The 14,219-nt window shown below is 49.1% G+C and overlaps 1 protein-coding gene across 1 annotated transcript in view; it reads left to right on the top strand.

The window, feature by feature from the left end:
- The window catches only part of LOC148107468 (small G protein signaling modulator 1-like), an 84,581-nt gene extending 73,018 nt beyond the window's left edge, over nt 1–11,563 (top strand). The window contains 6 exon segments of the mRNA XM_087857172.1: nt 871–939; nt 2,289–2,298; nt 2,301–2,875; nt 4,821–4,945; nt 6,870–6,952; nt 11,385–11,563. Coding sequence (XP_087713298.1) covers nt 871–939; nt 2,289–2,298; nt 2,301–2,875; nt 4,821–4,945; nt 6,870–6,952; nt 11,385–11,563 — 1,041 coding nt within the window.
- The last annotated feature ends 2,656 nt before the right edge of the window (nt 11,564–14,219 follow it).

The following is a 14,219-nucleotide window of genomic DNA, read 5'->3' as shown; positions in this document are numbered from 1 at the left end:
TTTTTTTAAAGATTTTATTTATTTATTTAACAGAGATAGAGACAGCCAGCAAGAGAGGGAACACAGCAGGGGGAGTGGGAGAGGAAGAAGCAGGCTCATAGTGGAGGAGCCTGATGTGGGGCTCGATCCCATAACGCCGGGATCACGCCCTGAGCCGAAGGCAGACGCTTAACCGCTGTGCCACCCAGGCGCCCCAGCGGAGCACTTCTGAGTGGGGCTGGCAGGGCTCACTCTTACCCGCTGTCAGCGCCTGGTCCGCTAAAAGGTTTCTTGATCTTCGCTGGGCTCTCTGCCATGTCTGGGGTGACCGGGATGTGCCCCACATGTCCCATCGTCCAGCAGGCAGAGCTGGGCATGTTCTCATAGTGAACGCAGATCATAGACAAAGTGGAGATACACGAGGGCTGGTTAAACGTCTGCCCTGGCAAGGTTGCTCACATCCCCGGGCTGCCGCAGGTCCCAGGGCCAAGCCTCGCAGCCGAGTAGGCAGGAATGAGAAGTTCTAAGGGCAAAAGCATGTAGACAAAGGAATAAAAAAATCAGGCCATTAGTGCCAACCAGTCACTGGGAGTTGAACTTAAATAGTAGGCGGAAGTCTCAAGTACAGGGCAATTAAAGGTAGGGTTTTGCGGTTGCAGGAGTGGGAACTGGGGTCCCCTGGCTGCTGTGTGGCCCTGAGGCTCCAGGGAGCAGAGGGATACCCCCCCCCACTCTCATTGTACAGATAGGAGGCTGAGGCCCTGAAGGGACCTGCCCAAGTCAGGAATAGAGATGAGGCCGCACTTACAGAATCCCTGCCTGAGCTGAGAGCAGGGCCCCAAAGCCGGGATACAGCCTCACCCCTGCTCTCTCGGCCCCTTTTTCTATCAGTCCTCCCAGAGCTGCAGTTCAGGCCGCCAGCATGTCCGCCTGCAGAGTGACTCCAGCAGCAGCACACAGGTGACCTTCCAGAGGCCCCGCCCCTTCCCCATCCTCCCCTTCCCCCACCCACCCTCTCCCTCCAACCTGGAGTAAAGGGATGGGAGGTCCATCATCTATAGGTCACCTAGGGTTTATTTGTTTTAGCTTTTCATGCTAGCATTAAAAATGGAGTTTTTAGGCACACAAGTAATATATGAATCTCTTCTCCCTGTAAAAAATTAAAGTATTGCAGAAAAAGCTAAATTTGGCTTTGATCATTCCTAATACCCACTTGCCCTCCCTAGAAATAGCATCATTTTGCTGTGTGTGCTGTCAGACCCTACTGATTGCCTGTACGTACACAGAAATATGTACACGGTATATAGAGGACATATTGCAATGTTTGGTAATTTTTGAAAATTTCTACATAAATGCCATCATGTGTGTTGGTCCACAGCTTTCCATTTTATTCAGTGAAATGTTAACTCGTCTCATGTGATATTAAATAAAAAAGCAAAGCCCCCAAAATAGGTGTACTATGTCACCTCTTGCATAACAAGAGGGAATATTAATATTAATATACCTATTTTCAAAAACAATGGATGAATAAGCCAGAAATGAATCAGAATGGTCGCCTGCAGGAGTCAAGGGAGGGCTCAGGAAAAGAAGCTACATTTCCCTGAATAGCCCTTGTTTCCTAGTTCCAACTTTGGAGTTAGGGACATTTTTTTTTTTTGCATAATTTAAAACAGTTGAATCTAGAAGAAATTTTGAAAAACCAAAAACGTGATTTTAACAGCAAATCAGATTGGTGACATAAACACACAGAGAAGAAATACTTCGTGTTCCCTTGGAACATGGTCTTACATCCTTGATAGGATCTGACCTCAGGACACAAAGAACCACAGAACAATCTTTGAGATGTATCCTGGAGGCTTTTCCATGGTAGTTCATACATTATCAAAGTACTTTTGAAAATTAATCCGTAACAGCCAAGCACGTGGATATACTATGCTGTTTCTAGCCTGTTCCTTCTGTTTTTAACCAATTTTTTGCTTTAAAAACTATGTGCCTATCATTTTGTGTGATGAAAGTTACGCTCCTTGCCACTTGAATTCCCTAGTACTCTCTCCTCAGGCAATTTCAGTGCTTCCTTATTTCTGGATTATTCTATGCATTTCCATGCAATAGGTCACTTTTTTTATTTTTCACAGCGGGAGCTTGTATCATACCTGGTTCCACCCCATCCTTTTCCCCAACTGTATAGTATTCCACGTGCATGTTCCATATTTGAACCAGTCCCCTGCTGATGGATATTTAGGCGGCTGCTGGAACCAGGCCACAGGGGACATTCTCTGTCTGTCTGTTTTTGTGCACCTCGTCTTCAGGTGTTTGAGTCTGTGACAAAGTGGAGCAAGTCGAGGCAGAAGGCAGGTTGGAGGAGAAACAGCCCAAGATCCCCAATGGGAACCTGGTGAATGGCACCTGTTTCCCAGACTCTGGCCATCCCTCCTCCCACAACGTCTCCTCGGGCCTCTCGGAGCACTCGGAGCCCAGCCTGAGCACAGAAGACAGTGTCATGGACACCCAACAGAATGCCCCCCTGGCACTTCGGCCTGGGGACAGCAGCGTGGAGAACGGGCAGAGCAGTGAGGCCACCACCTCCTGGGATGAGGCCCCCCATGAGGAGCTGGCCATGCAGGACAGCCTGGAGAGCGACCTCCTCGCCAACAAGAGCATGGACGAGTTCATGTCCTTCACCGGCAGCATGGACGTGGCCCTGCCCGTGGAGGGGGCTGCCATGGAGGGCTGGGGGGGCGGTGAGGTGGAGAAGCACAGCCAGGTGGACAGTGAGGACAAGCTCTCAGAAGAACCCGAGATGGAAAGTCTCTTCCCCGCCCTGGCTTCTCTGGCCGTGGCCGTTTCTGCCAACAACGAGGCATCACCCGTGTCCTCCAGCGGCGTCACTTACTCTGTAAGTCACCAGGATTCTCCTCCACTCCGTGTTCTCACCTAACAGCTGCGGGAGGGTGGGCGTGTCCCACAAGCCTCAGTTTCCCAGCACGACCTCTGCTCTGTTACATTTTCCCAGGCACAGAGGCTGCACTGGAAAAGCCCCTTTGGGAGGGAGGACAATATCATACCAGGCTCTGCTGTTCAAACCACCCCAGGTTCAATCCCAGCTGAGGCACGCCACTTCATGTCTCTGAGCCTCAGTTTCCCTATCAGTCGAGTACCTTCTCTCTTGAGCTGTTCTCAGAATTAGTGAGTCCGGTCCTCCATGCCTGACATGCGGTGACCTCTCAGTCAATAGCAGCCTTGAGGATGAGTATCTTGGCGTACGATCAGGTCCAACGTCCTTTAAATCCTCAAGTTTGCTTTCTTGCCAGAAGGTCCAAGCCAAAGGATGTCAACTGAACGGGAGGTTTTCGGAGCCAGGAGTTGTGTTTCCATTTTCCTTTGAAGAACTTGTTATTTCTATCTAAGATACACATGCCCATAGTTTGTAGAGTCAAACAGACAAGGCTGAATAGGAAATCAGAAGTGCCCCCCACCTGCCCCTGTGGAGCCCTCCCCAGAGGTCATAGTGGTTACTTACTCTGCCCAAGTTATCTGGTGTTTACCCCTGTGTCCGTAAATAACATACTTGTATTGCTACTTCTTGATCTTTTTTTTCCCCTTTTTTTCTGCAATTCCAGACATTCCACACCCACACCCTCGCCCCATAAGTGACACCTTCCCATCCCCATCCATCCACTACAGTTACAATGATTTCAGTTAAATGGCTCTTGTTCACACTCGTATAACAACAGAATGTATACACCACGTAGGAAGCACTATTTCTTTTTCTTTCCTACAAAAACAATTTTGTTTTCCCCGGATGCATTTTGATTTCCTTATCTCTGTTGTCTTTTCCTACGTTTGCTACGTATGGGTCATCACTCCATGCCCCCAGCCTCCGCACTCTGCCAGTTTTCTAAATCTCTCCTGGAACACTGCGGACACATGAGGTTTTCTGTTCATTTGTATGTCTCGCGAAGTCTCTCCAGTGGCCTTCCCCGGTCCACTGCTCCCAATGGATAGCTGTCATCTTAGATTTTTCTCCACCTGTACATGGAGGTTACTTTTGCTTTTGAATTATGCACCTGTGTATGTTGTAAATCTGATTCAAAGCTGTTAATTATCCAGAGAGATCTATTTTACAGTTCATCTGACACCTTGATTCAAAACAGGCAGCTGTCCTTGAGAACCCAAATGTTAGTTTTTCTTCCGGGGTTCCCTTACCAGGGATGGGGCTTTTGAGGGGGTCCCACCTTCATGCAGGAAAGTCTCTTATTAGATTCCTTACCTTAGGGGAGAAAGACCCCAAAACCATTCAACCCAAGCTTATGTTTTGCCAATTTGGAAGCTTCCTTCAAGGCAGAAGCCAGATTTGGTATTTTCTTGCCTTTCTGGGTTAAATTTTGGCCTTGGAATGTTCCGTATTTTTCTTGCCATATCATTGGACCTTTTCATCAGGTGGGGTCAAGGCAGTAAGTCCAGCATATGGTGGGAACCAGACTCCCGCTCGCTTCCTCCCTTCTTCCTGTCCGGTGTTCAGTGGGGGAGGGTCGCTGCCCCTCCAGCTGGTTATAACCCTCGTCCACTCAACGGGGACCATTCGTCTGTGCACCTTAGAGAATTGTTCTGTTTTATAGAAGGGAGAAAAGCTAAAAGAACTTCCATCCCACAAAGTGAAAAGAGGCTTTCGGGGGAAACAACAGAAACGAAATCGAACACCCACCCGGGCCAGGGAGAGGACATGCTTTTCAGTGGCAGCAGGAGAGGGCGAGGAGGGAGGAGGGAGAACCCTTGGAATCCCACCTCTGGGAGGAGTTGGGGTGTAACTGTTCCTTCCTCCCCGTCCCCTGGGTCTGCAGCCGGAGCTCCTGGACCTGTACACGGTGAACCTGCACCGCATCGAGAAGGACGTGCAGAGGTGTGACCGCAACTAGTGGTACTTCACGCCCGCCAACCTGGAGAAGCTGTGCAACATCATGTGCAGGTGGGGGGATGGGGAGGTCTGCGGGGGGGGGGGGCGGGAGGGGTGGCAGAGACGGGGCTCACAGGGAGCCCAGCCGGACGGCAGCCTCTGCCCCTGGCACCTTGCCCACCTGGCATTTACACCAGCCCACGCTGACAATAAGATAACAATCCGAGCAATGATCACAACAGGGAGCATTTATTAAGCACTTACTGTATACAGGCACTCTCCTGAGCCCTTCACTAAACACTGTTTCATCTCGTCCTCACAGCAAGCCCGTGGGGTGAAGTGTTACCCCCGTCCACAGGGGAGGAGATGGAGGTTGAAGGCCAGCGCTTTGCTCCCGTCCCCCAGCGGGCAGTTGGCTGAGCAGGAGCTTGTACTCACGTCTCTCGGGCTCCAGAGTCTTGTGCTTTGTTTCCTTAAGCCAAGACCTGGAGCCTCTCATTACTTTTCACTACATACTGAATATTTTCTTTCTTAAAATAAGAAGGTAACTCAGGCTTATTAAAAACCTCAATCACCCAGCGAAACCACAAGTTCCTAAGGTCTAAAGAGAAGCTGCTTCCCTCTCCAGTCATAATGCCCCCTCGCCTAGAAGAAACTACTGCTAACAATTGAGTAAACATCCTCCCAAGCCATGTGTATATTTATGTGTAAATAACATAATATAGTGTGTATTATATAATATCACATGAGTACATATGTGTTTTAATGTTTTTTTATTTTATCTATATGGGATTAATACTCTGTCTTCTACGAATTGCTTTATACACTTAATCATGCATCGTGGGCATCTCTCCAGGCTGCTCTAACTCAGGGTTAGGGCTATACTAGTGTAGCCCACAGGCCAAATCCGGCCCACCACTCGTTTTTGTAAATAAAGCTTTATTAGAACCCAGCCATGCCCATTCGTTCGCATAGTCTCTATGATTGCTTCTGCAGAGTTGAGTAGTTGAGACAGAGAACGCACGGCGTGCAAAGCTGAAAATAATTATTATCCGGACCTCTCAGGAAAGGTGTGCCAATCCCTGCTCTAACTCATTTTTATTAATAAGTACTATCCCTTAACTATTCTATTTTACAGTCTCCTAAGCAATCATTGCCTCTCAAAATTGAGTTGAGGAGATACAAATATAATGAACTTTAATATAGTATGTTACATTAAAATGAAAAGGTGCTGGGGAAGAAGGAAGGATAAACCAACCTTTTCTGGGTTATGGCCTTGGAAGAAATCATGGAAGGCCTCACAGAGGAGGTGACATTCAAGATGGCCTTTGACAAAATTAGGAGAGACTCAAGAAACCACTTGGCATATATGTACTCTGTGGTGAGGCCACCTGGGTTCAGATCCTGCCTCTGCCATTTATTATTAGGTGTATGACTCTATGCATGTCACTTGTGTCTCTGGCCTCAGTCTCCTCATCTGTAAAACGGGATATGATAATACCTTTCTCATATGATTATTTTGAGAATTTCATGGTGTAATACATTTTTAGTGGCTGAGTATACAGTAAATGCTCAGTAGATATTAGTTATTATTAAGGGGGCAGATGGGAACTCCAGGCACAGAACTGCTAGGGCAAAGCACAGGGGCATGAATGTGTGCCTGAGAGGAGGAAGTACCAGGAGGTGGTGGGGCTGTGATGGGGAGGAGACAGTGAATGCCGTGTACCCCCAGCGAAGGGGTTTGCATGTTGTCTTGTCATAGTGGGGGGCCTGTGAACATGTGGTGCTTTGAGTTGGGCTTTAGGAAGGCCATCGTGGTGCCTGAGAATAGGATATTTGAAGCGTGTCAGATGGGGGAAGGGAATGAAGGTGGGAGCTGAAGGAATGAGTGGTCCAGGTGAGGGGTGGGGAACTGCGTCAGGGAGGAGGGAGAGGACGAGCGGGTTGGAGAGACAGGTCGTGAGTGCCATCCTTGGGCCCCTTGTCTCTCTTGAAGCTACATCTGGCAGCACATTGAGATCGGCTATGTCCAGGGCATACGTGACCTCCTGGCTCCACTGTTGGTCATCCTGGATGACGGTGAGTATGTCCTCCCCACTCAGGGCCAGGGGTGCAATTTTCTCCCTACTGCAGAGGAGGGGATGTGAACCTCATTTTGTGACTCCATGGAATGGGTCAGTGCAGGTGCTCAGAGGACCTGTTGGTGACCACACCAAGGTCCTAGTAAAATAAAAAGTTCGTTCCACATTAGCCAACACTTATCGCCAGGTGCCCAACACCCCGCCAGGCCTTCGCTAGCCACTGATTGTACAAACGTGAATGGGAACAAAGAAAAACCCAGGCCCAGATGTCTTCACTGGTGAATTAATACCAGTTCTTCACAAACTCTTCCAAAAGGTAGAATAGGAGGGAATACGTTCCGACTCACTCTATAAGACCATTCCTTATATGAGGACCCATTGGTACCTTGATACCTATACCAGACAAAGATGTCACAAGAAAAGAAAACTACAGACTGATGTCCTCTATGAATATAAAGACAAAAATCCTTAGCAAAACACTTGCAAACTGAATCCAGCAAGATATAGTAGGACTATATACCATGGCCAAATGGGATTTATCCCAGAAACGCAGGCTGGTTCAACGAATGAAAATGAATCCATGTAATTCACTATACTAATAGAATTAAGGACAAAAATGACATGGTCATCTTAATTGACGAGGAAATGGCATTTGACCAAATCCGACACCCTTTCATGTTAAAAACACTCTACAAACTAGAAATAGAAGGAAACTTTCTAAACACGATAAAAGGCACCTAAGAAAAACCTACGGCTATTTCATACTCAATGGTGAATGACTGAATGCTTTCCTCCTAAGATTAGGAAAAAGATAAGGATGTCCACTTTTGCTACAGAAGATTCTAGTCAGGACAATTACGGAAGCAAAAGAAATAAAAGGTAGCATACTGGAAAGGAAGTAAAACTATCTATTTGCAGATGATGTGATTTTTTCATATAGTAATCCCAAGAAATAAGAAAAAAAGTATTGGAGGGGTGCCTGGGTGGCTTAGTAGGTTAAACATCTGACTCTTGATTTCGACTCTGGTCGTGATCTCCAGGTTGTGAGATCGAGCCCTGTGTCAGGCTCCACACTGGGCATGGAGTCTGCTTAAAATTCTCTCTTCCTCTCCTGCTTCCCTCCCCCCCCCAAAAAAAAAATATTGGCGCTAATAAAAAAGTTCAGCAAGGTTGGAAGATACAAGATATATATACAAAAGTCAGTGGTACTTCTATACACGTGCGTTGAACAATCCGAAAGCGAAATTAGGAAGGCAATTCCAATTGTAATAGCATCTTAGAAGATATTTATGAATAAACTTAACAGAAGAAGTGAAAGACTCGCAGGTTCAATTCCAGACTGCTGTGATACAGCAAATATTGCAATGAAGCGAGTCAAATGAATTGTTTGATTTCCCAGCGCATATACAAGTTGTGTTTACACCACACTGTAGTCTGTTAAGTGTGCAGTGGCATTATGTCTAGAAAAATAATGTACTTACCTTATTTTAAAAATACTTTATTGCTAAAAGAAAAAAAAAATACTAACCATCATCTGCGCTCCCGGCGAGTCATAATCACTGATTACAGATCACTGTAACAAACACGATAATAATGAAAACATTTGAAACAGTGCAGGTATTACCCAAATGTGACACAGAGACACAAAGTGAGCAAATGCCGTTGGAAAAATGGTGCTGATAGACTTGCTCGATGCTACAAACCTTTAATTTGTAAAAAAAAAAAAAAAAAAAGCGGTATCAGAGAAGTGCAATAAAACAAGTATGCCTATATACCAAACCTGTAAAACACTGTTAACAAAATTAAAGATCTAGGGACCCCTGGGTGGCTCGGTCAGGTGAGCGTCTGCCTTCGGCTCAAGTCATGATCTCAGGGTCCTAGGATTGAGCCCCATGTCGGGCTCCCTGCTCATTGGGGAGCCTGCTTCTCCCTCTCCCTCTACTCCTCCTCCCTGCTCACGTACTCTGTCTCTCTCAAATAAACAAAAGCTTTAAAAAAATTAAAAGATCTAAGTAAATGGAAAGACATGTCATGTTTGTGAATTAGAAGACTTGGTAGTGTTAAGACGGCAGTACTCTCCAAATTGACTAGAGTCAGTGTGATCCCTATCGATATCCCAGCTGCATTTTTTGTACAAATGGACAAGCTGACTCTAATGCGGATAGCATTTCGGTGGAAACCTGGCGGTGAACTCCAGGTAGTGCATTCACCTCTCCGGTTCTCCCCCACCCCCGCCCCCACCCTGAACAGGGCCCCAGAGCTGAGTGCCTTTGCACTTGCCCTCCTCACCTTTTGGAAGGCTGTTCCTCTTCTTCCCAAAGGAGCAATCTCTCCCGTGTGCTACCACCTCTAACAAAAAGTGAAAATAATTATTCTGCCTGTATATTTAGCTCCTGTATGCAAAATTGACTCGGGATCATAAAAAGCTGCCTTTCTCTGCCGAGGCCTGTAATAAACACGTGTTGTACATTTCAGAAATCAGACGGGCCTGCGCTTTACTTCTGACACTTTTGGCTCTGCTCCCTTGGGCAGGAATCTCGGCCCCCTCACCAGTTTCTTTCACCTCCACGCAGTCCCTCCCCTGGACGTGGCATGAGTCTTTGTGGCAGTACATATGCCGATTCCTATTCAGTCAGCTTTGTGCCTGGAAGGTCAGAGGACGCCCTTCTCCTACACCAAATCCCAATTCCCCACCTGCACTTAAGGGCTCTGCGTGGTCTGCTTTGTGCCTGACTTTTTGAGCTCAATTCGGACTCTTCTTCTCCTGGGTTACCTGCTCCTTTGGCCTTCGTCCTGTATGTGGGGCATGTCAACCTGTGCCTCCTTGTCCCTCTGCTTGGGAAGGCTCTTCCTTTGGACCATTTCCCTTGTGGTTACGAGATGCATCAACTCACACATCACACCTCAGAGAAGAGATGGTATCCAGCCCCCCGCCCCCCAGTCTTTGAGAGTGGTGCAGACACTGTCCACCACACCACCCTTCATGAGCTCCGCTTTGACTCCTCTTACTTACTTGTCTGCTTTTTGCCCTGTCTCCCCCATTGGGTGGGAAGCTCAGTGAGGTCTAGTTTAGTTCACGCCAGTGGTGCCTGGCACATGGCCACTCAGTAAACTCTAGTGGACAAATGTCTTGTTTCTCCAACTAGATTGTAAGCTCTTGAGCAGTGGGACAGCTTGTCCTTCCTTTGACTCCTTCTCCATAGTGCCTGGCACATAGGAAGTGCCCGGTGAGCGCCGCTTCATAGCTTGTTGAATGTGGTTGACTGTCATTTAGGGGACAGCGACTGAAGAGGAAGGCATCTAGAGTCACAAGTTTCCAAGTGCCGCTGTAAATGTGCTCTCACATGCTATGTAAACATGGGGAGCCCGTGACATGGGACAAGCTTTGATCTGGATTCTAGTTCCACTGCTACCACTAACCAGCGGGCATCCTTGGGCAAGTTTTTTTACGTATTCTTCAAGGGAGCAAGTCCCCTAGACCCCCTCAGCTCTCACCCCTGTGAGTATGGGAGTAAAGTGAGGGGCCACCTAAGGCTTCCTCTCAGCTCTAAATTCTGACCGCCATCCTTTGAGGCCAGGACCATCCCCAGCATCAGGTGGTTTCCGCTTGGTTTTTTGAACATTTACTAATATCCATAGCTTAATCCTATGCAATAAGAGGCGTCGTTCTTTCCAGGACAGACAACAGGTGCAAAGGTCAGCGGCATAGAGATGTCACTGAGAAGTTGGGTCGGAGGTGTAGGCAAGAGGAGGGCCCCGTAGCTGGAGAACGGAGGTGGAAGGCTGGGTCCTGCCCTGCGGTTTCTTGCGGGTTGCTCCCGTGAATGCTTGAAACGCGAAATGCGCGTGGTTCATTTGTGAGAACTGGCCTTGAAAAGCAATCTGGTGACGGAGGTGAGGAGGGCAATGAGTGGGCAAAAGTTGAATTTTGCAATCAAGTTAAATTCCAGGCCTCGTCGTGTACAGCTTCAACACACCCTCCACAGAGGGAAAGGAAAAGCTGATTCGCGAAATTGTTCCAGTGAGCGCTTGGGCTGATGCCCGCCGCCCCCGCCTCCCCTCGCTGCGCACGAATTGTGGGGGCTTTCTAGATGGCTTTAGGACATATCCCTTGTGAATGGCAAATGTGTATATGAATAAAAAATGAGTCGGGCACATGCCCAAAGCTCGTGGGGGGACGGCGGTGCCTGTGCACCTTCCTCAGCTGCTCGCACTGGCGCCTCTGCTGGGTCCCACCTACACATTTCTCTTCCCTGGGCTCCGGGGCTAATCTGAGCCGGGGCCCCGCCGGGGACCGTGGTCGCAGGCCACAGTGGGGGGCTCTGAAAGGGTTCTTGTGAGCCTTCTATCCAGGGTGCTGGGTGCCCCGTGTGTCCACCGAAGGCACCGAGGCGCGCATTGCCCCCCCCCCTTTCTTTTTCCCTGTCAAGTCACTGCAGCTCTTTTGAGTGCTGTGCGCCTCGCCTTCCCCACGGAGCACCCCAGGCCCCCGCACTGGCACTGGAGCTTGTGTGCCGAGGGTCCCGACCCCCGGCCTAACTTCTTGGTCCCCTTGGCAGGAATGTGCTGGCCCTTCTTCCGGCTGTGGTCAGAGTCCGGTCACGCCTAGATGGTTTCTGTGAATCCTGGGCGGCCGCCTACACCGCCTCCCAAAGCCGGGTTCCTCCCCCGACCGCTGCAGCCGACGACTTCCACGTTCACAAGCCCCGAGTGGCCAGAACGGCTGCGCCTCTTTTTGTAGACTTACCGGGGGGATGCGTGTGCTCGCCTGGGCCGGCAGCTTTGGTCGCTGCCAGGGCGCCATCAGGACTGGCTTCCTTTCCCTTCCTCGACACGTTCAAGGTGCTGAAGCCACGTGGCATTTTTGCTGGCGTCCACACTGTGCTTAGTGAAGCGTCCCTGAGAAGGGAAGTTACCTCCCGTTTGAAAACCATCCCAAACTATAGCTTGAGAGTATGGGAGGTTGATATGAACTTTATCTAAGAATGTTCGGAGCTTTTAAACAAATTAACTTAAAAATAAAATTGACTTTCTTTAGAATTGTTAAGTTGAGAAAAAAGTTTAAGCGTGTTACTACGTGTCAGCCAATGAGATCTTCAAGATCAAATTTTTTAGATGGATTGTGCCTGCTCATTATGCCAGGTATGAATGTTTGGGGAGTTATCTGTGTTTCTCATCATTTTTAAGCCTTGATCTTTTGGCCATTATACCTTTATTTGGGCACATGACGAGCCAGAACTTTTGTGGAAAAGAGCTCTCTGGAGAAGGTTTCTGAACCAAAGAGCCGTTTACCCACGTGTCAATTGCTTTCTCTATTCACAATAGTACTTGAGATTGGTTACCTTTCCCCCAAGAGGGCGCCTGGGAGCCTCAGGCAGAAAGGTGGTTAGAAGTCTGCTGAGGTGGGTCTGGTCCAGACGCACCTTCATGGTGTTCTGTTTGACAGTGTATAGCCTCTATGCCCACACTTCTGATGACAGGGAACTCATGACCTCTGAAGAGGGACAAGCACGTACTTGGTGCTGGCAGGTGTTTTCCTGAGCCCAAGTGCGTCTTCTCATACTTACTCTCTCCCACTCTCCAGATTTACTTCTTCCCTTTGGGGCCCCGTGGAAGTCAGTCCTGGTTTTTAGCCTGGGTTCTCTAGAAATCAAGGCTGGAGGCAGAAGGAAGAGGGAGCAGGGATAAAAAGGAGGGCGGCAGGGGAGTCCATAGCAGGGAACTTGCCGCTGTTAATCACGACTGATGCCCCAGTCCACGGGACCGTGCCTCTGAGGGGCCGCCCCAGCCAAACCCTGAGATGTCCCCTCGGCAGTGAGAAAGGGGAAGAATCCAGGTATTGGGTCTGGTCTCACGCTGGGGGTCCAGCTCCCTTACACGCCAGGCTCCACCCACTCATGTGACCTCCCCAGGGTTGGGGACAAGAGGCACGTGGGCAGCACCACTCTTAAAGTTCAAACCAGGACCCCTTTGAGAGTGAAAGGGACACGTGAATTATGTCTAAACAACAGGCGTAAACTGGGGCTGGTCTGGGCAAACTGGGATGCATGACCATCATCCTCAGAGCCCATGAAGAGCAGGATCCGGGACTCATGAGGCCTCGAGGCTCTGCAAAGGTGCCTAAGGGGCTCTGCTACAACTCTCATCCACATGGCAGTCTGAGTTGAGGGTTCATTCATTCCACAAATATTTATTGAGTGTCTGCTAATACCAGCACTGCCCTGGGCCCTAGGGAGGCAGCGGCAGTGTGCAAAGCCAGGCACAGGTTTCTGCTTTCTGGGAGTCTATAGTTTAGGAGAGCAGATATCCACTTAACAATAACTAAACAACTCTTTAATTACCAGTGTGGTGCTGTGGAGAAATGCTGTAAATACACAGAAGGGTATAACCTCTTCTGGGGCAGGTGGCAATCAGCAAAATGTCCCCGTGGGAGTAAAGTGAAAGGTGAGATTCTAAAGTGTGAGTGGAATTAGCCAGGCTGGGCTGGGCAGAGGAGGAAAGCCTGAGGGAGGGAGAAGGGGAGAGGCAGGGGAGGAGAGAAGATTGTCTCAGTCAGGGGGGATCTCATGGCAGAAGATTCCCGGCCGGGAGGACTTTGGTGCCCAAGATGGTATGAAATGCCCCCATGGGTCTGGGACCCAGGATCCAGGGGGAAGACTGGGTGGTGGTGAGACCACATGGGAGGGCCATGTTGCTCCAGCCTGACACCAGGCTAAGGATCACATCTTCAGTGATTTAAGTTGAAGCTGTGTCCTCACTACCAAGTGCGGTGTGGCAGCATGTGCAAAGGGGAAAATCTTTAACATGCTTTTGGGAGTGTCCTACAGTGAAAGTTACAGGTGCTTTGGGTAGGACGGAGGGAGTGGAGATGGAGAAAAGTAGATGGGTTGGGGATATACTTAGGAGACAGGATAGGCAGAGCTCAACAACCCATTGGGTGCAAGTGGGGAGGTACAGGGAAGCAGGGAAGGGTCAAGGATGAGCTCTGGTTTTAGCACGAAGAGCTTCAGCATGGAGGTGCCCTTTCACGAGGGGAGAGGGATGGAGAGGGAGGGAGGAGCTGTTTGTGTGGGAGGAAGAGACCCAGCCATTCCTTTTGGATTTGTAGAGGCTGGGGGCAAGTGAGACCTCCCCATGGAGATGGGAAGTAGGTAGCTGGGGTGGAGGTCTGCCACCTGGAGCAGATATTTGGCCTGGAGTTAGGGACTGGGGCTTTATGAATCTGTGAAGCCACGGGAGAGGTTAGACCTGCGAGGGAGAACTAG

Source organism: Ursus americanus, chromosome 30 (genome assembly GCF_024610735.1).
Source record: "Ursus americanus isolate L20-20 chromosome 30, mUrsAme1.1.p, whole genome shotgun sequence".
Taxonomy (NCBI): Eukaryota; Metazoa; Chordata; class Mammalia; order Carnivora; family Ursidae; genus Ursus; species Ursus americanus.
The sequence above is the reverse complement of the archived record's forward strand: the minus strand, read 5'-3'. Positions and strand labels throughout refer to the sequence as shown.